Here is a 22,477-nt window from a genome sequence, read left to right as displayed (position 1 = left end):
TTAACACTGATATCATACTCTTATCAAATGTACTAATCCTAAATTTAAATTCCACCCATTGTCAGACTGGTCGTCTTTAAGGCAAAAGGAAAAACATCTGGTCGCGGATACAATCTAGGATCACACACTGCATTTAATTGTCTTTTTAGACTCCTTTTAATCTTGCTTAGTTCCTCATTCTTTGTCTGGACCTTGACTGTTTAGAGAGTACAGGCCAGTTATCTTATAGACTATCCCCCAGTTCGGATTTTTCTGATGATCCCTCATTATTCGATTTAGGCTACACATCTTTGGCAGGAGTACCAGAGAGTGATGCGTGCCTTCTGTAGTGCATCGCGTTAGAGACACATGATACTGCTTTGCGCTTTTGCTCGTAATGTTTATTAACTGCAACCATTTGGTTAAGGTGGTCCCTGACAGGCTTCTCCACTGTAAAGTTACATTTTACTCTTGATAATTAATACATCTCTTATGGAAAGATGCGTCAATACTATGTAGATAACCTTATTCTGATTATATTCTCATCCACTGGTTTAACATCCATTGGTGATTCTTGCCTGAAACAAATATCATTATGGTGGTTGCCGGATGGTGATTTTCTAGTTCCATCGTTCCTTCTACATTTATTAATTGGAATTCTACTGTAGGAAAGCACTTCCCCTTTCTGTTTGTTTCTATCAGTATAGACTCATCAATGTTTGTTTTATTCTATGGTGGGTTTTATTGTGGGTTTGTTTTTGTTTCTGTTTTGTTTTGATTGGTTGGGTTGGTTTTTTTGTTTGTTTGTTTTAGTTTTTTTTTTCCAGAACCTAGACAAACTACCATAGTAGCAAATCTGTTTATATATGTAGCTTGGGGCGGTTATTGTGGTTTCTTTGACCAATCTACATTTCCTTTTTTTTAACCATCTTATTTAAATCTTGATTATCTGCTCTCTCTCTCTCTCTCTATATATATACCTACACACACACTTATAATGTTTATAATAGTGTGATAGCAGAATGTATCTTTTTTTAAGGTTTCCCTACTTTCCAATTTTAAAATGGTAGTTTTGAATGTATGCATTTAGAATAAGTGACTAGTAGTTTATATCTCACAGGTAGTTTAAATCTGATTGGGGCAATCTGCAGACATTAGAGGTAGTTTAGTATTCTAGAAAGGGCTGTTGTCACAGATAGTGTCTGGGGGAGGACTGTATGCTTCTCCGGGCACACAGTATTGTCTGATGAATTTGAAAGAAGCAAACAAGATACGACGTTATTTTCCCCTTGACACTCCCTCGGACCAATTTTGAGCCTCGATGGGAAATCATTCAGTAGGTTCATAATGTACATGACGGAAGGAAGCTTTACGTGGTGGTTTACCTTCTTTAGCTTTGGAAATTTACCCTTGCCCAGTTTTAGAAGTAAATTCTAGTCCTTTGGTTCTCATTTGTAACAAACACATTAAAGACTACATTGAAATATTGCCTACAAGATTGTTCTTACTTAAAAAAGACTTGCTCCTCCAATAAAAAAAAATTAAATGTATTCTGTGGGTTGCATTTCACTACTATCATTATTTTGTTCATCAAATTATCCCATATTGGGCTATTAGAAGTCATTTCAAGCTAACTTCATTCTTTGAGTACCTCCTTATTTTCTGGCACAAGATATTTCTGCTGTCCCAGCTTTGGAATCAGCCATTTCTCCAAGTAACCCTGGCTCTTTTTACTAAGGAAGAGTTTTTAGATACCAGGCTCTGGGTATTAGATGTGCTCATTGTCATTAGAGCGCTATTACTACTTGGCCTTATCAGTTGACAGAGCCAGAAAATATGCAGGTGAAATATATTATGAACCATGAGTTCATACTGATAGCTCTGATTGAAATCCAACACCACGGAGTTCATTCTAGCTTTTTTCCTTTCCATGTTGTAGCTTGAGAATTTTTAACCCGTACAACTGAAAAAAAAATTCATATTAACTACAATATACTATTTGTTTACAATTATTTTGTTTGAGGGTATATAGTCAAAAAATTGTGTTCAAAAGTTTCTTGTATTAGTTCTCCCTCCACCCCAACCCCTAAAGTGGTGCTGTTATTCATTTGAAATATGTTATATTCATTTGTTTCTGTTTATATTCCATTTGGGGTTTCTGCCCTGCACAGAGACATGCAAAGAAAGATTAACTCATACACAGAGGAAATAAGGCAGTCAATAGGAGCTGTCCCTGAGAAAGCCCTGACATTGGAATTACTAGACAAACACTTTATTTTTAAGTTAGCTCCATGCCCAACGTGGGGCTTGAACTCATGACCTCGAGATCGAGAATTGCATGCTCCACTGGCTGAGCCAGCCAGACACCCCAGATAAACACTTTAAACGAGATGTTTTAAATATGCTAAAATAAGGGAACTGAAGTCTACAGAACTAAAGCAAAGTATGAAAATGATGTCTCATGAAATAGTGATTATCAATAAAGAGATAGAAATTATAACATGAATGCAATAGAAAGTACAAAGGTAAAAAGTACAGTAAGAAAATGCAAAATTCAACAAAAGGACTTGTCAACAGAGTAGAGCAGGGAAAAGAAAGAATCCATGAATTCGAAAATAGGTCAATTGAGATTTTTGAATCTGAGGGGCAAAAAGGAAAACGAACAGGGTCTCAGAGACCTGTTGGCCACAACCAAGCATGCACAGGGTGGGACACCCAGAGGAGAGGAGAGAGAGAATGGAGCAAAAAGTATATTTGAAAGAATAATGTCAGAAAACTTCCCAAATTTCATTTAAAAAAGAAAACATGAATGTACCCAGCCAAGAAACTAAACAAAGTAGATTTTCCAAGCAGGCAAAACTCAAAAAGATCCACACCTTAGACACATCATATCAAACTGTCAAGAGACAAAGAAAAAGAGATCATCTCGAAAGCAGGGAGGAAGAAGTGACTCATTAGACACAAGGGTTACTCAACAAGATTAACAGCTAATTTCTCATCAGAAACCATGGGTGTCAGAAGGCAATAAGATGACTCATTAAAAGTGCTGAAAGAAAAAGACTGTTAACTAAGAATTCTATATCCAGCAAAAGTTTTCTCAAAAAATAAGGGAGAAACCAAGACATTCCCAGATAAATAAAAACTAATGGAATTTATTGCTGGCAGCCCTGACCTACAAGAAATACTAAAGGGCGATTCTCAGGCTTGAGTGAAAGAACTCTAGATAGTAACTTGAATCCACATTTTAAAAACTGATAAACTTCATTACGTAGGTAAATATAAAAGACAATATAAGTGTTTTTTTTTATAACTCCTTGTTTTTATCACCTCTTCTTCACCCCATTGCTGAAGAATGGATTACCCGATGTAGAATTATGGGGATGGCCAAACACAAGACACGAGACAGTAGGTAAGACTGACAGTAGTTTATGAGTCACATATACTCACAGTCCAGGGCAAGAGGACACCACCTGCCATGCAGGGACACACGGGGTTTGCCCTTGAGAACAGTGTGAACAAACACGGTCGGTAGGAGGCAGACTTTTTAATATCAAGAGGGTGAGGTGACCCTTGGTTCCCACAAAAGGTGTGATCGGCTTGTTCGAATAATTCCATGGGCCGGCAGGGAACTGAGGCCTGCTACTCAGGGATAAGCAAGAACTGTGCCAGGTCCCCATGATAAGAAGTTGTTTTGTTTTGTTTTGTTTTCTTGGCTAGGGGACCTTATCCATGGGAGTAGAGTGGGGAGGTGGACTTGTGGCTGGTCTATTGGAGGCTCTCCTGATTTTACCAGCTGCCAGGGCAGCACAGAATATTAATTTTCGGACTGACATCACACCTGACCCCTTGAATGTCTTATCAATTTCAACCTTGGTTATGACTGAGATTTTTAAGGAGTAGAAGGGCCTCCCTAGGATGTGAAGTAAGTACTTGACCAGGAGGAAGAGGGCCATGTGGTGAAATGATGGTCAAAAAACATGAACTTTACAGGTGTCCCCCTTTATGTCCCAAAAAGCCATTTGAGGGACCCGTGCGGCATTGGTTCAGGGAGTGCATGTCCCCCGAGGCCATGAATTTAGACTAATCAGTGCCTGTGGCAATAGTGACACCCAGTGGGGGGGGGGTCCATTTGCCACTCTGTAACTTAAATAAAAGTTATCTGAGGAGCCATTATGCCTTTCAATTAAAGCAACTTCAGGGGTCTCCTATAGGGGAAATTCCAGCGAATGCCTTCTTTAAGAGCCAGCATTATATATTCTGAGAAATGAAATGAGTGTCCTTGTCACTAACAGTAACTTAAGTCCAAAGGTGGTAGGGTATATCCTGGTAAAGCCTTGTACTGTGTGTGACTTTAGCATATGTAGAGACCGAAGGCAGATGCTTAATGACTGAGCCACCCAGGCGCCCCTCAAGTAGTCATTTTAACATTGGATGCCTGGCCAACAAATAGTATCATTTGCACATTTAAAAGAAGATTTTATTTATTTGTTTATTTGAGAGAGAGTGAGAGCACAAGCGGGGGAGGGGGGCAGAGGGAGAGGGAGAAGCAGGCTCCCCGCTGAGCAGGGAGCCTGATGCGGGACTCGATCCCAGGACCCTGGGATCATGACCTGAGTGGGCGGCAGTAGCTTCACCGACTGAGACCCAGGCGTCCCGAGATTCCCAGAGTTCTTTACTCCAAAAGGGGCAACTCTTAGGCAGTGGCCCAAGGGTCTGAAAAAATGTGCAAATGAGGGGCGCCTGGGTGGCTCAGTCGCTTAAGCTTCTGCCTTTGGCTCAGGTCATGATCCCAGGGTCCTGGAATTCAGCCCCCACAGGGTCCTGGGATCCAACCCACATCAGGCTCCCTGCTCAGCGGGGAGCCTGCTTCTCCCTCTCCCTCTGCCCCCCTCCCCCGCTTGTGCTCTCACTCTCTCTCAAATAAACAAATAAATAAAATCTTCTTTTAAATGTGCAAATGATACTATTTGTTGGCCAGGCATCCAATGTTAAAATGACTACTTGAGGGGCGCCTGGGTGGCTCAGTCATTAAGCATCTGCCTTCGGCTCAGGGCGTGATCCCAGAGTCCTGGGATCGAGCCCCACATCAGGCTCCTCTGCTGGGAGCCTGCTTCTTCCTCTCCCACTCCCCCTGCCTGTGTTCCCTCTCTCGCTGGCTGTCTCTCTCTCTGTCAAATAAATAAATACAATCTTTAAAAAAAAAAAAAGACTACTTGAAGTGCGGCCAGGTGTGCGGACTCTTGGGTGCCATCCTTTTCAGGGACTCTGGTTAAGGGATGAAAACCATCAACATTCTACTGAACTCCGTCATGTATGTTGGTGCAATGCCAACCATAAAGTGTATGAACGCCCGTTATTGGTCGCTCAGTTGATCCTAAAAGGGTCCCTAGATAGCCAAGGGTCTGGGAGAGGTTTGACCTCCTCTAGCATCATGGCATCTGGCAAGTGACTGAGGATAGAGAAGGCCAGCCTCCTGTAGGTGGAATCTACTGGAGGGCCCACGTTTGGTTCCATCTAGTAGCAAGGAGGTCTCAGTAGCCATGACATGCTTGTGGAGTGCAGCTTCCATGACCCAAAGCATAATGGGCAGCTGGGTGTAGAAGGTCACAGGCTGAGGGACTGTGAGAGCTTTGATTTTCGGGAGATCTCTGTATGTGGCCAGCAAATTGCTGCCCTAATAGTATAGTGCAGGGCTAGGAAGGGCAATTTCTTATATTAGAAGCCTATGGACCACTTATGGTCATCATAGGTTGTCTAGAGATCCCAGGAGGCATGAAAGGAGGCAGGAAGGAGTGTCTGAGGACACTAATAGGAGTGCTTTTTGATTTCAATTTGGACAGATTCTGGAGCTTTTTGTTGGAGACCTATTCAAGGTGGGCCAATTTGCAAGTAACAACATTAATAAGATTCAGTAAAATTTGTAAATGAAGAATATGGTATCTCCAGAACCAAAAAAAAAAAATCCTAGAAGATATGGGACTTGTATTAACATCATGGGTGCTGAAAGGGTCAACGGGTATTTTCTTAACTGTCAGAGATGGAACAACCCTCAGTTTACCAAAGAATTTTCAGGAATGCAAAAGAGACGGTGGGACCTTGCACTATGTGCAATGGTCTGTCCCCTTTTTGTGAGGTCCTTTATGAGTATTTGTAACGTGTCAAATGAATCTCCCTGGAGGAGGATGTCATCAATGTAACATTGTGTCTGTGTTTCTAGAGAAAGGTGGATGCAGTTAGGATCTTGCTAAAAAAGATTGTGTGTAATGGCAAGGCCGCTGAGGTACCCCATGGGTAGCCTGGTAAAGGTGTATTGTGTCCTTTCAGTGGTGAAGGCAAACAGCAGTTGAGAGACTGTTGAAATAGACACTGAACAGAATATATTATTCAAATCTACAATAGGAAAATATTTCCCAGTGGATGGGAGTTGCTAATTCCAATAGTCAGTACTGGCTATAGGGGTCTTAATGGATGGGGCCAGAGCATTGATGTTCAGTTACTTACTGTGAGGCACCATTCATTCTTTCCAGGTTTAAGAACAGGCCAAACTGAGATGTTAAATGAAGAAGCAGTGGGGGTAATCACCCCTTCACTAATTAGATCTTATATAATAACTTTTAATCCTTCAGGGCCCTGTTTTAAGTTACATTGTGCCATCTTAACTTTTTAAACTGGCGAATCCATGGCATCTCATTTAGCCAAGCCAATTGATAAGGACCAGAGACTTTATATAATTTTAACTTATTACTCAATTGGGTCAGAATGTCTGTGTCCACCAGAGGATATTTTAGCGTAACAAGTGCTGTGACCATGGGAATTTAGGTAAAACAATAACTCTGATCGTTAAGGTGAGGCATACCTATTTGTCCTTTCTTTTATACTCAGTAACTCCCTGAAGATTATAGAGAGTATCTTGTTGAAATTTAATGGGTCCCCAGGTATAACTGTAATTTGAGTCCCAGTATTGATTAAGTCCATGTAGGTTTGCCAATTGGTACATTTCAGCAAACGCTCATGTTCATTCAGAGCCTATGTTGTAGAGGTGCAAAAGACAATCAGTGCCCCTTTGTCTTTCTGTTACATAATTCTTCTAGTAAATTTTGGATTTCCAATAGTGTCAAATTATGTAACCTTCGTTTCAGTTTCATTTTTTTTCTTGCAGCCCTGAGGAATGAGCTCTTGGTTGCCGTCGGGGCAGAAGCAGCAGAATGGCATAGCAGAAGAGAATTGGGTCCACAGTTCTGCTATGGCCCTACTCTTTTCCCCACGAGGACTTCTCTTTGCTCCCCTATTTTTCTTTCTCTAAAAATTACCCCATAAGAATTTAGATTTCTAGCCAAGTAAAGCCTCAACTTTTAGTTTCTGTTTCTGCCCAATCACCTGTGATGTGGACCTTCCTGGCAGTTACGGGGAAAGGTTCAGGGGCCCTGGGACCTGCCTTATAGTCAGCTGTCTCTTCCTCCAGGGAATGCCAGCCAATCTTCCCCAGGTTGAGGTCCACACCCAGTAAAATCATTTTGTCTGTGGCCTGAATGGGATCCAACAAGTCCTATGATCCCAAGATTAGCCCTTTGGCGTGCTGGTGAGCAGCAGTGCTAGGCAAAGCCCAGGCACACTGGGGGGGTTATGCATTGGGAAAGCATTAAGTACAAAATACTCCTTCCCATTTTTAAAAATCAGTACCTGGGCCATGCGTTACCATGGATGTGCACCTCATTATCTCTGGGGGGGTCAGGAGATCATACATGGTCCATAGCAAGGGAAGGAGCAGCACATGAGAGAAGCAAAGATGCTACTTTGTCTGAATAATAACAACGATTAGGCAACTGAGGTGCCGTGCTTCATTCTCCCCAGGATGGTGGTCTCCTTCTTTTCCAGAAACCTCACCAAGAGGTGTCCCCAGGCCCATCCGGGCAGCGCACAATCAAAGACAAGTTTTACATGGCTCCCCAAGCAGCCAGTGACAATAACCAGGCTAGACACAGTAACTTGGTAGTTGGGACTCAAGTGCCAAGTGATTATGCTGCCTTCACCGTCAGAGGCCTCAGAGACCACCTGCCAAACCCAGGCCAAACCCAACGGCCTGTCATGCTAGGGTAAAGTCAATTAGCAACAACGCTTGTCATGAGGATTAGAGCATTGAGAGTGAGCAGAGACACCGATACCTGGCAAAGAGCACAGAGTGCCCTGCAAGCCAAAGCGCAAGTCCGTCAGCAACTGGCAGCTCTGCCCCAGACAGCATTTGCCATATCATGGAAGCAGGTAATTAGCCACGAGCACTTAATTAAAACTAACCAGGTGTCTTTGGTCATGGTTGGTCTAGCCTCTTATGATGCCAATTGTTTTGATCACCTCTTCTTACCTCATTGATGAGGAAGGGATTCTTCCCTAGAATTATGGGGATGACTGAACACACAACACCCAACACTGGCCACATGAGACTGATGGCAGTTTATTAGTCACATATACTTACAGCCTGAGGGAGGAGGGCACTGCATGTCACATAGAGCCACACGGGGTTTGCAAGTGGGATCAGAGTGGACAAACCAAGCTTTGTGGGAAGCAGGCTTGGTAATATCAAGAGGATGAGGTGACTCCTGGTTCCCATGGGAAGATGTGATGGGCTTGTTGAAATAATTCTGTGGGCTGGCAAGGAACGAAAGCCCACTACTCAGGGATAAGTAGGCACCGAGCCTGGTCTCCATGATAAGGAGGGTTGTTTGGCCAGAGGACCTTATCTGCGGAAGCCGAGCGGGGAAGGAAATTTGCAGTTAGGCCATTGGAGGCATTCCCAATCTTCCCAGGTGTCAAAGCAACATGTAATATTAATTTTAGACTGTATACCACATTCTTTTTTTTCTTTTTCTGATTTAAAAGACAACTACACAAAACAATCACGATAAACCTGTGTTGATGGACGTATAGTGTATAAAGATGTAACTAGTATGACAGTCAGCCCAAACGAGGGAGGAGGGAATGGAGCTCTCTTGGAGCAAAGTTCTTGAATAATACTGGTATTAATTTTGACTCAATTTTTATAGGTTAATATGTTCATTGCAGTCCCCAGGGAGGCAACTAAGAAAATAACTGAAAATATATTAACAGAAACAATAAGGTAATCAAAATGGTAGACCAGAAAATAATCCATTTAACACAAAATTAGGCAGTAATGGAGGGACTGATGAACACAAAAGACATGAAATAGAAAAAACAAATAGCAAAAGAGCAGACATGAATTTCAGCTTTTTGATAATTACATTAAATCCAAATAGATTAAACACTACTATCAAAGGGCAGAGATTGGAAGAATGGATAAAAAAGCATGATCCGATTATGTGCTGTCTACAGGAGACGTGCTTTGGATTCACAGACACAATTAAGTTCAGAGTAAAAGGCTGGAAAAGATGCATCGTGAAAACAGCAACCAAAAGAGAATTAGAGTGGAGATCCTAATATCAGGCAAAATAGACTTTAAGACAAAAGTTGTTAGTAGAGGCAAGGAAGAAGATTTTATAATAATAATAAAGTCAATAATTTACAGAGATACAACAATTATAAATATATACACATCTAAAAACAGCCCACCTCTATATGCATGAAGCAAACACTATCAGAATTGCAAGGAGAAATAGACAACTCAATAATAATAGCTGGGGACATTACTACAAACTTACAGAAATTTTTTTATAAAAGAAATGCTATAAACAATTGTATGCCAACAAATTAGATAACTAGATGAAATGGAGAAACTTATAGAAAGACACAAGTTACCAAAGCTGACTTACAGAGAAATAGAAAGTCTGAGCAGACCTGTGCAAGTAAAGACATCAAACCAGTGGTCAAAACTCCCACCAAAACAAAGCCCAGGACCAGAAAGCATCACTGGTGAATTCTACCAAAAGTTTAAAGAGGACTTAACACAATCCTTCTGCTCAAGCCAGAAACCTAGAAATCATCCTTGATTCTTTCCTTTCCATCATCCCTTCTCCAAGTCTCCCAAGCACTTAGCACAACGCTTGGCACATAGTAGGCATGTATTCATTTATTCAATGAATATTGAGCTCCTACCATATTCCAGGTACAGTTCTAGGCATTAGACTTAAAACAGTGAACAAAACAAATCCCTCGCCTCATGGAAAATGAATGAATGAGTCAATCTTTTAAAACTTAAATCAGGGGGGCGCCTGGGTGGCACAGCGGTTGAGCGTCTGCCTTCGGCTCAGGGCGTGATCCCGGCGTTGTGGGATCGAGCCCCACATCGGGCTCCTCTGCTGGGAGCCTGCTTCTTCCTCTCCCACTCCCCCTGCTTGTGTTCCCTCTCTCGCTGGCTATCTCTATCTCTGTTGAATAAATAAATAAAATCTTTAAAAAAAAAAAACCTTAAATCAGGCACCACTTCCCCCATCTCTCCTGCCTGGGTTAGAAACACCTTCTCAGCCATTTCTCGGTACTCAGCTTACACTTTTACCACTGCATTTAGTTTTCTGTGCCGAAATTATCTTTTCTTTTTTCTATACAAATCTCTCTCCCCTACTTAATTGTGAACTCCTTGAGGGCAGGATCTGAATCTTATTTATTTCTAGCATCTGGCACATAGCAAGTATTCAACGATGGTTTATTGTGTTCTAGTCAAAGTGTCTTCTAACTTTGGATACCATCTCTGCCCCTTCCTGTCCAATTTCACCTCTAGACATCCCCAAACACATATACAACTTAATGTGGCTGAGAACACTAGTCAGTTTTTTCTTTTTCCTGGATTCCAGATTCCTTTCATATATAGGGTCCCAGGGTGGGGCCTCAGGCAAAGTCTTGGAGTTTTTCTTTTTCTTTTTCTCTTTCTTTCTTTCTTTCTGGGGAAATTCTTGTTTTATTCTTTGGTCTCCCCCTATTTTCTTCGAGATAAGTGTTTCTTTATTCCTCTCTCCTTTAATCACCAGCACAGTGGGAATTTCCACTCTCCACCCTGCACATCGTCCCACTGGGGAAATCCTTCCCCAGGGCCAAGAGAAACAGGAGGCAAGATGGCAGCTGCACCCACCTCCAGAGAGGACAGCTTTTTCTCCCCTACACGATGGCAGGGAGGTGGCACTGATGGTGGCTGTATTTTTCCTGCTGCTTCTCCCTTGACCTCTTCCATTTCTTGCTTCTCCATCAAGGCCTGGGAGTCATGAAGTACTCTCAACTACACATGGAGAAGAGACTGCTCAACCTTTCTTCGAGTTTAGAGAGGGTTTTGGGAGATGGTACCTATTTTAATCCTCTTGGTCCTGAAAGGCTACCCTTTCCAATGTGAACTGGGGTCTTAATAATTCCAAACACTACCCCCATCCTGGGTCAGATCCCCACGGTTATTCCCGGTTACACTCTGGAGGGGTTGTGTGGACATTTTTCAAACTAGGGAACAACGATCAGCAAGAAATTGTGTCTAGCTCATTCAACCTCTCTCTACTACTGGGGAAACACCTGACACCACAGATCCTGTTGAGGGAGGCCCATGAGAGTCAGCTTGGATGTAAAGCACGCTGTGTCATTTGAATGGTGGGACATGGCAGTCCCGTGGGTCCCTGCTGCATTTCCTACCTGTTAGAGAATGTAATACTGACGACAGAATTTCCGCGACTCAGTATAATAACCTCTGTGCTTCTGATAGAAAAGTAGGCCAAGAAGGGTTAATTAGACCAGGGGACTCTGGCCATTTTGTGAGGAGAGGCCATTTTTCATTCCACTGAAGCCTTGAGAACACCTCTGGGGAAGAGGGGAGGGAGGGATGCCTGTGCCTATGTGCGAGCGTGTTGGAGGAGGCTGTCAGGGAAGGCCTTGAAGCTGGGGAGGGGTAGCACGAGGAATGATGGATCTGAGGGACTCGGGGGATGGGTAATAATGATAGGAGGAGGTTAAAGGAGCAGACAGGAAAGACCCTGGGGGTGAGAGGGAAGCTGACAGCAAAGGTCCTCGGAGTGGGCAGGAACTGACAATCTGACAGTGACGACCCCACACAGGAGCCAGAGAGGGGCTGCTGGTGTTTGCTGCATTTCCTTACTAGTGGATCCAGTGTCCTAGTTGGGGCCCCCTGGGCTGGACTAATAATGTACGTGCCCCACTACAATGCCAACACATCAAACAAGCCACCATTAGAACAGGATCATTTTCCTCCAGGCAGCTGCTTGCTGCAATCATTCTGCTGATTAAATTTCATTCTGGAAAGTACTGCACAGACATTAATCAGGTGTCACAGCCACTCCATCCTATAGAGCCAAAGCCTCGCTGACCTTTAAAAATACACCAAACAGTTGCTAGAACACATCTCCCTAGGGAGGACAGGTCCTCGGGCCAGCTCTCAGAAATCCACGCTGTCCTCACCCCCCTTCCAACCCATCTTCCTCTCCCCTGGAGACAGAAAAGGGTAACAGAGACCTTTTTGACATTTTCTGCCTGGGGGAGTCTGGTCAGTCTTCTGTCTTGGCGGTGCCAGCAACCCCCTGCCTATGTGGATTTGAAGTCTGGAAGGGTTTCCCCATCTCAAAATAGCTTCCTCACTGGCCTGCTCCACGGCCTGACATTTTCACTGTTATAAGCACTCCTCCCAGTTAAAGCACTGTAGTCTCCAGAAATCCCCTGTTTAAACAAAAACAAAATAAAACTGGCTTAGCTGGAGGAAGAATCCATAAATAATAATGGCACCTTATAGGACCACGGAGCACTGTTCCTTGCTTTCAGCGTGCTTTGCCATATGCTGTCTCATATCATCACACATCGACGCTGTGAGGAAGATACTCGAATTATCCCCATTTTGCAGACGTCAAAATGGAGGCTGTGAGAGATCGATGTGGTCCAAGGCCGAGGGCTAGAAAATGGACTCCTGATGCTGAGCCTTCGGCGCTGTCTATCACACTAACACAAACGAATCCTGGCAACTGAGAATTCTAAAAAGAGATGGGCTTTGATGGGGGTGCAGGCCACGACTGAGATCACCCCCAAATAGGGCAGCAAGGAAAGAGCCTTTCACACAGCCAGAGGGCCTGGCAGAGACCATGAGCACCTGGGTAAGAGGAGGCAGATGGGGGGCGGGGGTGAGAGGGGCACAAGCAGGGGGCGCCTGGGTGGCACAGCGGTTAAGCGTCTGCCTTCGGCTCAGGGCGTGATCCTGGCGTTATGGGATCGAGCCCCACATCGGGCTCCTCCGCTGTGAGCCTGCTTCTTCCTCTCCCACTCCCCCTGCTTGTGTTCCCTCTCTCGCTGGCTGTCTCTATCTCTGTTGAATAAATAAATAAAATCTTTAAAAAAAAAAAAGAGGGGCGCAAGCAGTCTGATCTCTTTCGGTTTGGAGGTTTGTATTTGCGCTCCCCTAGTTCTTTCCCTCAAGCCGGTAGGTGGGAAATAAGGTGCCTCACTCTGTAGTGGGGTCTTCCTGCCACAATTGGGGGAGAGAGACTGGAAGCATAATGGAGGAGGGAAGGTCACCTAGTTTGGTCCCTGGGTTGGGCTGCCCTGGGTGATGGTGCGGGTACCAGCAGCCTCTGGCAGCCCACTCACTCCAGGCGGTGCCCATTCCAGTGCAGGGCATCCGTATTAAGATAGAGCCTTATAATGCTGGATCAGTAGTGCAAGATAGTGCCCTGTCCTTAACGCAGAACGTCGTTTAAAATGCAGAGGGTAGCAGACTGCAACTTAATTGGAAAGGATGCCTTGGACCATTCGGGACGCTACAGAACATTTGGCATAGCCATTAAAAACTGTTCTCCAGAGCCCAGGAAACTAATTGCAAATGGTTAGGTAATGCACAGCTGATGGAAAGAAGATTTCCCCGTAAATTGATTCCATGGTAGATGTACAGGGATGTTTACTGCAGTACTGCTTCTAACTAGGAAAAACTGCAACTAAATTAAATGTCCAACCACGGGGGGTTGGTTAAATAAGTTTGAGCCGTTCACACAATGGAATGTTAGGCAGCTGCTGGGGGGAAAAATGAGGTAAATCTATATATACTGATGTGGAGATCTGCCCATGAAATAGAATTGGGTTTTTTAAAAAGTAAGTCGCAGAGTAAGAGTTATGGTTTGGCTCCATTTCTGTTCACTACCTATGTGCGTAGATGGGTGTGTGTATAACCACGTGTACACTTGTACAGGCATAGGAAAAATGGAAAAGTCTGGGGAAATACACACCAGACTGTGAGTAGAGGTTACCTCTTCAAAGTGAGATTGGGAAGGGAAAGACTTTCCCTTTGCAGGAAATGGAGGTGCCTGTTGTAACTGCCGGCTGTTTGCTGGAGGAAAGCAGGCTGTCTTGGACAACCCCTCCTGGGTACAGCAGGGTTCTGGGCTCCCAGGCCGAGCTGAGAGGCAGGTCTGGAGTGAGATGCATTTCATCCTCAACAGAACTTATGAGGCTCCAACCGAACTGCACAGCTGGGTTTCTTCTGAACAGTTGGACACTAAAATGCAACCTTACCAAAGGAGTCCTCGCTAATAAACAAAGGCGCTCATTTTCTCCCTCTCTCTATTCTGTCTTCCCCTCAAATTCCACCCGCCCACCCCCACCCCGGCGGAGTTCCTTTTATCTTCCCAGACAGGTCAATCTCTCAGAAAAGCTGTTCCTTTCAGGCAATCCACAGAGTAGACAGCCCCCTACCGGCGTAATTTCAGGGGCATAGAAAGAGCTGGACCAGAAAAAGTACTTGCCCACCTGCCAGCACCAACAAGCTTTAATAATAACACAATGAAAAGGAAGTACAAATTTCCTTGAAAGAGGTGATGCATTGCCTGAAACTTGCACTCAGGCAAGGACGAAGGAAAGCAAAGCCGCGCGCGCGCGCGTGTGTGTGTGTGTGTGTGTGTGTGTGTGTCTGCGTGAGAGACAGAGAGACAGAGAGAGACAGCGAGAGAGGGCACCAAAGCAGGAGGGTCCTGAGCAGCCTCAAGCCCATATTGCAGGGAGGACGGAGCGCAATTTATGAAACATTCACAGGTTTATTTAATTTGCTCGTAAACTAGAATTCGGAGGGTTTGGGGGGCTCATTTTAATAATACACGCTCACTGAACATATTTGGAAGACACAGAAAAGTATAAAAAAGAAGGTAGTCATCTGTAATTCCACTCCCCAGAGTTAACTACAGTAAATATCTTTATGGTTTTCCTTTATTAAACAAAATTGAGATCAAACGATACAGCCTACTTTTTCACTCATTAGTATGGATATTTCTATGCCCTGAATATTTGAAAACACAATTTTAATAGCTATATAACATATGCACCATATGGCCGTGTTATCATCTAGTTAATCATATCCCTAATTTGGGGCATTTCAGGTTTTTTTCCAATTTTTTTCCTTATTATAAAGAACATTGCCACGATCATCCTTGCACATAAATCTTAGTCCAGATTGCTCTTTCCTTAGTACAGATTCCCAGAAGTGGAATTACTGGGTCACAGAGTGTAAACATTTTTAAAGGCTCTGCGGAGCAGTTTGAACTGGGAGCAGATCTACTGATTCCCAGAAACGACTGAACACAGAAATCCTCTCCAGTTCAAACCTGAACCAAGTGGTTGGACGCAGCCCCCGCCCCCGCCTCCGCCTGTGACAATGCCACATCTAATTAGGTGTTTAATGAATGTTTTTTCATGGGGATACAGGGAAAGGATGTACTCAGCTCTGTAATTAATTAGAGGAAGGAAACAGGGCAGTTACAGCTTAACTGAGTGCTATTCAGCCGTCGCCAATCGCCATTTCTGGCAGGTAAACCAGAACATTCGAACTGTGAGACCCACCAAATGATCCTCCAACCCAGTCCTGGGGCCTCAAGGCCACGCACTCTCATCTCCTGCCCTTTCCCCCCTGATTAAAAAGTAATATGTGTGGTGAATTTTTCTGTATGGATTTTCCTTCAATAAATAGCTTACTGTATAAAATATGTTAATGATGTTTACCCATTGACCAGTCTCACTCTAACCTTAACATTTGGTGACTATTAACCTCTGTTAAATGTATTCTAAAATTCACAAAAGCATTATTTAGCCTTTTTGACTATCAAGATTTCCCTAGAGTATTCATTGATGCATACATTATTGTTCTCTGTTGCTGGTTTATGCCTTCAAATTAGGAAAGTGTGAAATTCTGTGAAAAAATAGACTTTGATCTTAAAAAGAAACCCTCCCTTTTGTAGTAAGAACCAGATGTTTTTCTGAACTTTCCTATCAAGAATTTACTGGAAGCATGTATACCTCTAGCCTTTGGATGTTTTTGTTAATGTTTCCAAGCAATGCGCTTGGAAATCAGAATCATTTCTTTATATTCATCGCCATAGAATTCTCCTGATGCTCTTCATCACACATTAGTGATCAGAAAGGAGTTGTAATTGCCATTTCTTGCCCATAAGAGCTAAGTAGGTATTGTAACATAAGTTGAAGGGAGGTTTACTGTGCAAGAATGAACTACTGTTGGGTTTGATTGACTGAAGACTGACTTCGACGTGGTGTATTTGAAAGCTATTAAATGCAACTGACAACACTTAACAAAAAATATTTCATTTTATTATTGAAAAAGTTTACTTTTAAAAAGGAGTATTTCCTTCTCAAAACAAACAAACCAACGAAAGCACGCGTGGAGAAAAAAATCAGGAAAAATGCATTTCAACCCCTCAGTTGTTCTCTCTGGGGAGTAGAATTGGGGAGGAGAGCGTAATTTGTCCATCAGGCACCTCCGCATGTTGGGGAATTTTTACAGTGTCATGTTTTATTCCAGGAAGCAGGAAAAAGCAGTCGATTAAAAGCATCGTATATTCAACAGGTATTTAAGTCCCTGCTACGGACCAGGCATGACTAAGTGATCAGTATAGAAAATTTTGAAAGCCACTTGTAAAAAGACGAATTTGGGCGTGTGCGACAGAGCACAGTGATGGACACAACAACGAACACAACTAAACAACTGGAGGTTTCTAAGGTTCTTGCGGACGGTGACACCGTGTTTTCCTCCTACTGGGACTGCTCTCAGCCTCAGCCTCCTAGACTTGTGGTTCCCACCGGATGCCTGCTGCCCGGCTGAACTCCCATCTGGCTTCCTGGCTGGCCCCTGCCGTCGCTGGCCGTAACCAGGTGTGTCTTAGGTGCTCAAGCATCTGCTTTGCAAGGCAGAGCCAAGAGACCGCAAGGACCCACACACACGCTGGACATGCTGATAGTGGGAAGCCCCTTTGCTACAAATACTTTGGAGGACGATTTGGCAATATGTATTAAAAGCCTTAAAAATATTCAGACTTGGTGGGGGCCTGGGTGGCTCAGTCGGTTGGGCGTCTGTCTTAGGCTCAGGTCACGATCTCAGGGTCCTGGGATCGAGTCTCTGCTTCTCCTTCTGCCCTTCCTGCTCCCCTTGCTCATGCTCTCTCTCAAATACATACATGCATACATACATAAATAAATAGTGTTATCAAAATTTTCTTACTGGTATTGAAAAACACCTACAGCGTTTGGTAACTATAGTGTTTGGTCAGTTGGATAGGAAGAAAACATTGACAAAGTAAAGACATGTACCAGCGTTGTTCCCTGGTGCTGTGGTGTTTTTTCTTGGTACCCAAAGAAAATGACCAGCTGACAATGGGCTCCAGTCAAGCTTCGAGGGTGAAACCACACCATCAGACATGGTTCTCCTCAGGGACAGTTCAGCTGTTTGTGGCACAGGCTCTGGGTACTAGGCATTGACCTAAGGTACAACCCCAACCTCGATTAGGGATGTTTGGACTCTGAGGTTATCCATAATTCCGAAGCTCCTTTCTATTCTTACTCGACTCAAGCCTGGGAAATGAGAGGTGCAGGGGGGCAACCAGGGTGGACAGAGCGTGGCTGGGATGTATCCATGCACGTGTTTGCGTGATTTTGTGACTGTTTGTGTGGCTGCCATCCCAGGTATGCACGAATGCCTTTACGTGTACGTATCCACGTGGACATGACTCCTCCAGCCCACATTTCTCAAATTTGGAATCAGGAAGGCTCTACCGTCATTTGGTCAAATTGATCATCAAAATAAGGAGGCGATGGAGTGCTATGGCTATTCCCTGGATGAATGTGTTGGAGACAGAGAACCATCTGGCCTTTTTCTAGTGGTCCAAAGGCTTATGGGGAGTGCTCTCATGGTCGGTTTGAAGAATATGGAGAGAAGCAGGTTGCAGCCCCATTGGCAAACTTTTCCTCGTGTTATAGAACAGTTTGCAACCTAGGGCAATATTGTATGCTTGATTTATTTTAAGCCATTTTAATAATTTCTTCTTTATCAGAAGCGAACCAAGCAGTTTACACAGGCTGGAAAAGACAGCTTTCCACATTCTTTAGAGATTTTGGCTCCCCTCTAGCAACCAGAGAGCTAGAGATCCCTAAAGGAGCCAAAGAAGAAACTTGTTCCGGTGCTTTCCATGGACAGAGGCCCTTTCCACTTTAGCACATTGCCCATTAATTGACACCGAGGGCCTATGTCATTTGACCTTTATAATCAAAGCCATAAACGAGTGAGGTACCCTTGGGGGGGGGCTTGCTTTATGCAACATCTGTATTCCCAAATCCTGCATGAAAATTAAAAGCTATTTTAAAAAGTCTGAGAGGAGCTGGCTATTTAGAAGAACTGCATATTGTAGATTTCCTTCACACTGTCTCTTGGGGTACCTTATGGGACTTGGGATGCAGCAGGCTCTCAGGCAAGTTAGAAAGACCCGTTTCTTCACCTAGGTGGCTTTCCTATTGGTAAATTTTTTTTTAATATTTTATTTATTTATTTGACAGAGATAGAGACAGCCAGCGAGAGAGGGAACACAAGCAGGGGGAGTGGGAGAGGAAGAAACAGGCTCATAGCGGAGGAGCCTGATGTGGGGCTCGATCCCACAACGCTGGGATCACGCCCTGAGCCGAAGGCAGACGCTTAACCGCTGTGCCACCCAGGCGCCCCCCTATTGGTAAATTTTACTATGAGCCTATTCCTGTATAAAATCTACATGCGTTTTGACATAAAAAAAAAATCAGGATGGAGCCCATGAAAAAATGGCCTCTTGTTTTTAAATTGTCCAGCTCCCTCGGAGTAAAATAACTTTTTTTTTTTTTTTGTGGAGGAAAGGGGGTCTTGTGACAGGCTTGGTTGAAATGTGGGTTGCTTTTTTTTTTTTTTCTTTTCCAAGCTCCCGTTCTAGTCCCTCCCCTTATCCCAGATCCTCTGTCCAAATAAGCACACCATCTCTGGGGACAGGACTGCTACTACTCGCTGAGCTGCTGCAGCTGCTGCTGTGGTCAGTGCTCTTGGTCTCAAAGTCACTTCTAACTTGACTGAGAGCCTGCTGCGTCCCAAGTCCCATAAGGTACCCCAAGAGACAGTGTGAAGGAAATCTACAATATGCAGTTCTTCTAAATAGCCAGCTCCTCTCAGACTTTTTAAAATAGCTTTTAATTTTCATGCAGGATTTGGGAATACAGATGTTGCATAAAGCAAGCCCCCCCAAGGGTACCTCACTCGTTTATGGCTTTGATTATAAAGGTCAAATAACATAGGCCCTCGGTGTCAATTAATGGGCAACGTGCTAAAGTGGAAAGGGCCTCTGTCCATGGAAAGCACCGGAACAAGTTTCTCTTTGGCTCCTTTAGGGATCTCTAGCTCTCTGGTTGCTAGAGGGGAGCCAAAATCTCTAAAGAATGTGGAAAGCTGTCTTTTCCAGCCTGTGTAAACCCTGCTTTCTTCAAGGCTACTTTCACGGAAACAAAATCAGTTCGTTCCGAAGTACTCCTGAGAAATCAACGCTGTTGCAGGAGCTCTTCCCATTAAATATACGAGTGAAGGGGGTGGGGAGTGAAGGGGGTGGGGAGAGAGAAGTAAATAGAACTAAAGACAAACACGGCAAAAATATAAGTTACAAGACTGCTGTCTGCCTGAGATTGACACACGAGCCAAGCATGCTTAAGACACACTCCTCTACACCAGTGGGCATCTTGTCGCTATCTAGGACATATATCACAGATTTCCAAACCACATCTATAGTGTAAGGCTGCTAATAATACCCTGACACGGCATTCAGCCGGGCCCCTGGGGTGCCCAAGTTCTTTACAAAGGGCTTCCTTTTTAACCTTCAGGAAGCATCTTTTCTTCCTTTGGAAGATGGGAAGGGGCAAGGGCCCTTGGTCCCATTTCGTAGATAAGGAAACAAAGCCTCACAGTGGATTAACAGAGCTGGAAAGCCAAAGCTGGAAAGAACCAAGTTCTCTTCTTCATCCCATCAACTCTCAGGGGAGTTTTATACTTGATTTCTTTTTTTTCCGGGAGGACACCGAAAGAGGGTTGCCCCAATCATCAGGAGAGGTGGTTGGAAGGAGACCTGGCAGTGAGGACCTGGGCGCTCTCACTGTAACAGAACGGATGCCTTCAAACAGGGAAATTCCGTGGGATGAGGGGCCCACAGGGCTGAGCTGCCAGAGAGAACTGCAAGCCCATTGGTGTCCTCTTCCTCACCTCCCGCCTCATTCTGTTCTGCTGCTGTTTTGAGGACTCAAAACCACCCTGTGGGCTGACAATGTAGTGATTCCAGCCCAATATCCTAATGGGGTCTGGAAGGATTGGTTGGGAGGGACTTTGCTGTCCTCCAAGATCAAGGACATTTCCCCTTCACCCTCAGTTTCCCCTAGCAATTCACAGTGGATTCTGGTGGCCAGGGCGATTTCATTCTTTCCAAAGCTACCTGTGTTTTCATCCTTTTGTACCTCTTGGGGCTAACGAATTCCTTAGGTTTTCAATATGCCATATAGAGTGATATTTCTTTTCAGTTGCCATAGCAGCAAGAGCACTGACCTGGGAGTCCAACAGATCTAGGTTCAAATCCCACCTCTGTCATTTACTGGCTGAGCGGCTACGGGAAATTTCCGTGCCTTCTCTGAGATTCAGTTTCTTCATCTGTAAAATGGGATGATGGTACTTCCTCTTCCTGCCTTGCATCGCTGCTGTGATGAGAAAATGAGATGCTTGACGTAAAAGCATCTTGACCAAAGCACAAACTGGGGTGGTGCTGATGCATAGACGTATTTGCTTTAGCTGAATCTCCTCCTAGCTCTTAGGGGGCTGTTGGTTCTAGAATTCTCAGATCTGGTGAATAAGGCTCTGTTCCCTCTCTCCATCTCTGCATAATTTTATACACTCTGGTCACATCCCTTCCCAGCCTTCATCTTTCTAGCCTAAAGAGTCTGCGTTTGTTTAATCTATCTTCATATGGCAGCCCCCTCTACCCTCCCCCATCCCCTTGATTATAGAGTGGCCCTTCTCTGGATCATCTCCAGCTCCATTATGTCATTCTGGAAGCACTAAGACCAAACCTGCGCAAATGTGTGTGTGTGTGTGTGTGTGTGTGTGTGTGTGTGTGTCCCCGAGTGCGCGTTCGTGTGTGTGTGTGTGTGTGTATTCATCAGCTCTGAACCTCTGACTCTGTCTCCTCCCCAATTATAAATCCTAGAACAGGATGCTTGCCCAAGACCCTCTCTCCAAACTACAGAGAAGGCCGATTGGCCCCAGGCTGTAGCTTCCCCCTCTTTCTCTGCGCAGCCCTGGCCCCAAGGGGCTAAAACGGCTCCCTGTCTGGCTTGGGAGGCTGGGAGGTGGATAACTAGGATGGGGGGGCCGAGGGGGAGGGAGGGGGGGTCTTGCGCAAGCGCACGCCGCTGCTCGGACCGCCAATGCTGCTGCCTCCCCGAGCAGAGGGAGGCAGAAGAGGAGGGAGGGAGAAGAGGGGAAGGGAGGGGGAGGCGGCACTTGGGCTGCAGCTCGCAACCAGAGGCAGTCTCTCTCAGCTCTCCGAGGGGGACGGGGAGCAGCAGCCGCGGAGTAGGATGCCCTGCGGGGCGCCCTGAGCCGGGGGCGCGTGAAGCAGCTTCGGGGGCCGGGGCCACAGGGCAGCTTTCACTATGCATCAGTCCCTGACTCAGCAGCGGTCCAGCGACATGTCCCTGCCCGATTCCATGGGTAAGTCCAGCCGCCCTTCCTAGGGGCGGCGGCGGCTAGGGGTGAGCGCGCTGCCCTCTGGACTACGAGCGCCCCGGCCGACCCGGGAGCCAGGGAGCGGGAAGCGGGGCTAGGTAGGGGGGTCCGCGCGCCCCAGCGTCTGGGTCGCCGACCAGAGCCCCAGGGGAGCGGCCCGGCGGGGGCGGGGGCGACGCGCGGGGATGGGAGCGCCAAGCTTGCGTCGGAGTGTCCCTGCCCCGGAGTGCGGGTGTGTGCGTGTTTGTGTGCGTGTGCAGACAGACTTGCAGCCGGTGGTAAATTCCAGCTGTCTGGGGATCAAAACACTTCCCTGCAACCTGCGCCTTCGCTTTCCATTCGACGCTCCCTCTTTGCAAAGTCCCCGTCACTTCTAAGAGCTCACGACTAACGACAATTAGGAGAAGCAGAGTCCTCGCCCCCTCCCAACTCTGTCGAAGGTGCCCAGAAATTCAGAGCTGCAGTGGTGGTGGGGGGCAGACTTGCACCTCGCTGATGGGGGGGTTTGCGCAACCC

General features: G+C 45.2%; 1 protein-coding gene across 4 annotated transcripts in view; it reads left to right on the top strand.

The window, feature by feature from the left end:
• The first annotated feature begins 21,724 nt into the window (after positions 1-21,724).
• Positions 21,725-22,477, top strand: part of TMEM255A (transmembrane protein 255A) — a 50,556-nt gene continuing 49,803 nt past the window's right edge. For all 4 annotated transcript variants that reach the window (XM_034649898.1, XM_034649897.1, XM_034649896.1 and 1 more), the window contains exon 1: positions 21,725-21,946. In XM_034649898.1, the coding sequence (XP_034505789.1) occupies positions 21,889-21,946 (58 nt within the window). In that variant the 5' untranslated portion in view covers positions 21,725-21,888. The remainder of the gene's footprint in view (positions 21,947-22,477) is intronic.

This window comes from Ailuropoda melanoleuca, chromosome X (assembly GCF_002007445.2).
Source record: "Ailuropoda melanoleuca isolate Jingjing chromosome X, ASM200744v2, whole genome shotgun sequence".
In the NCBI taxonomy this organism is placed as follows: Eukaryota; Metazoa; Chordata; class Mammalia; order Carnivora; family Ursidae; genus Ailuropoda; species Ailuropoda melanoleuca.
This window is presented reverse-complemented; position numbering and strand designations above follow the sequence as displayed.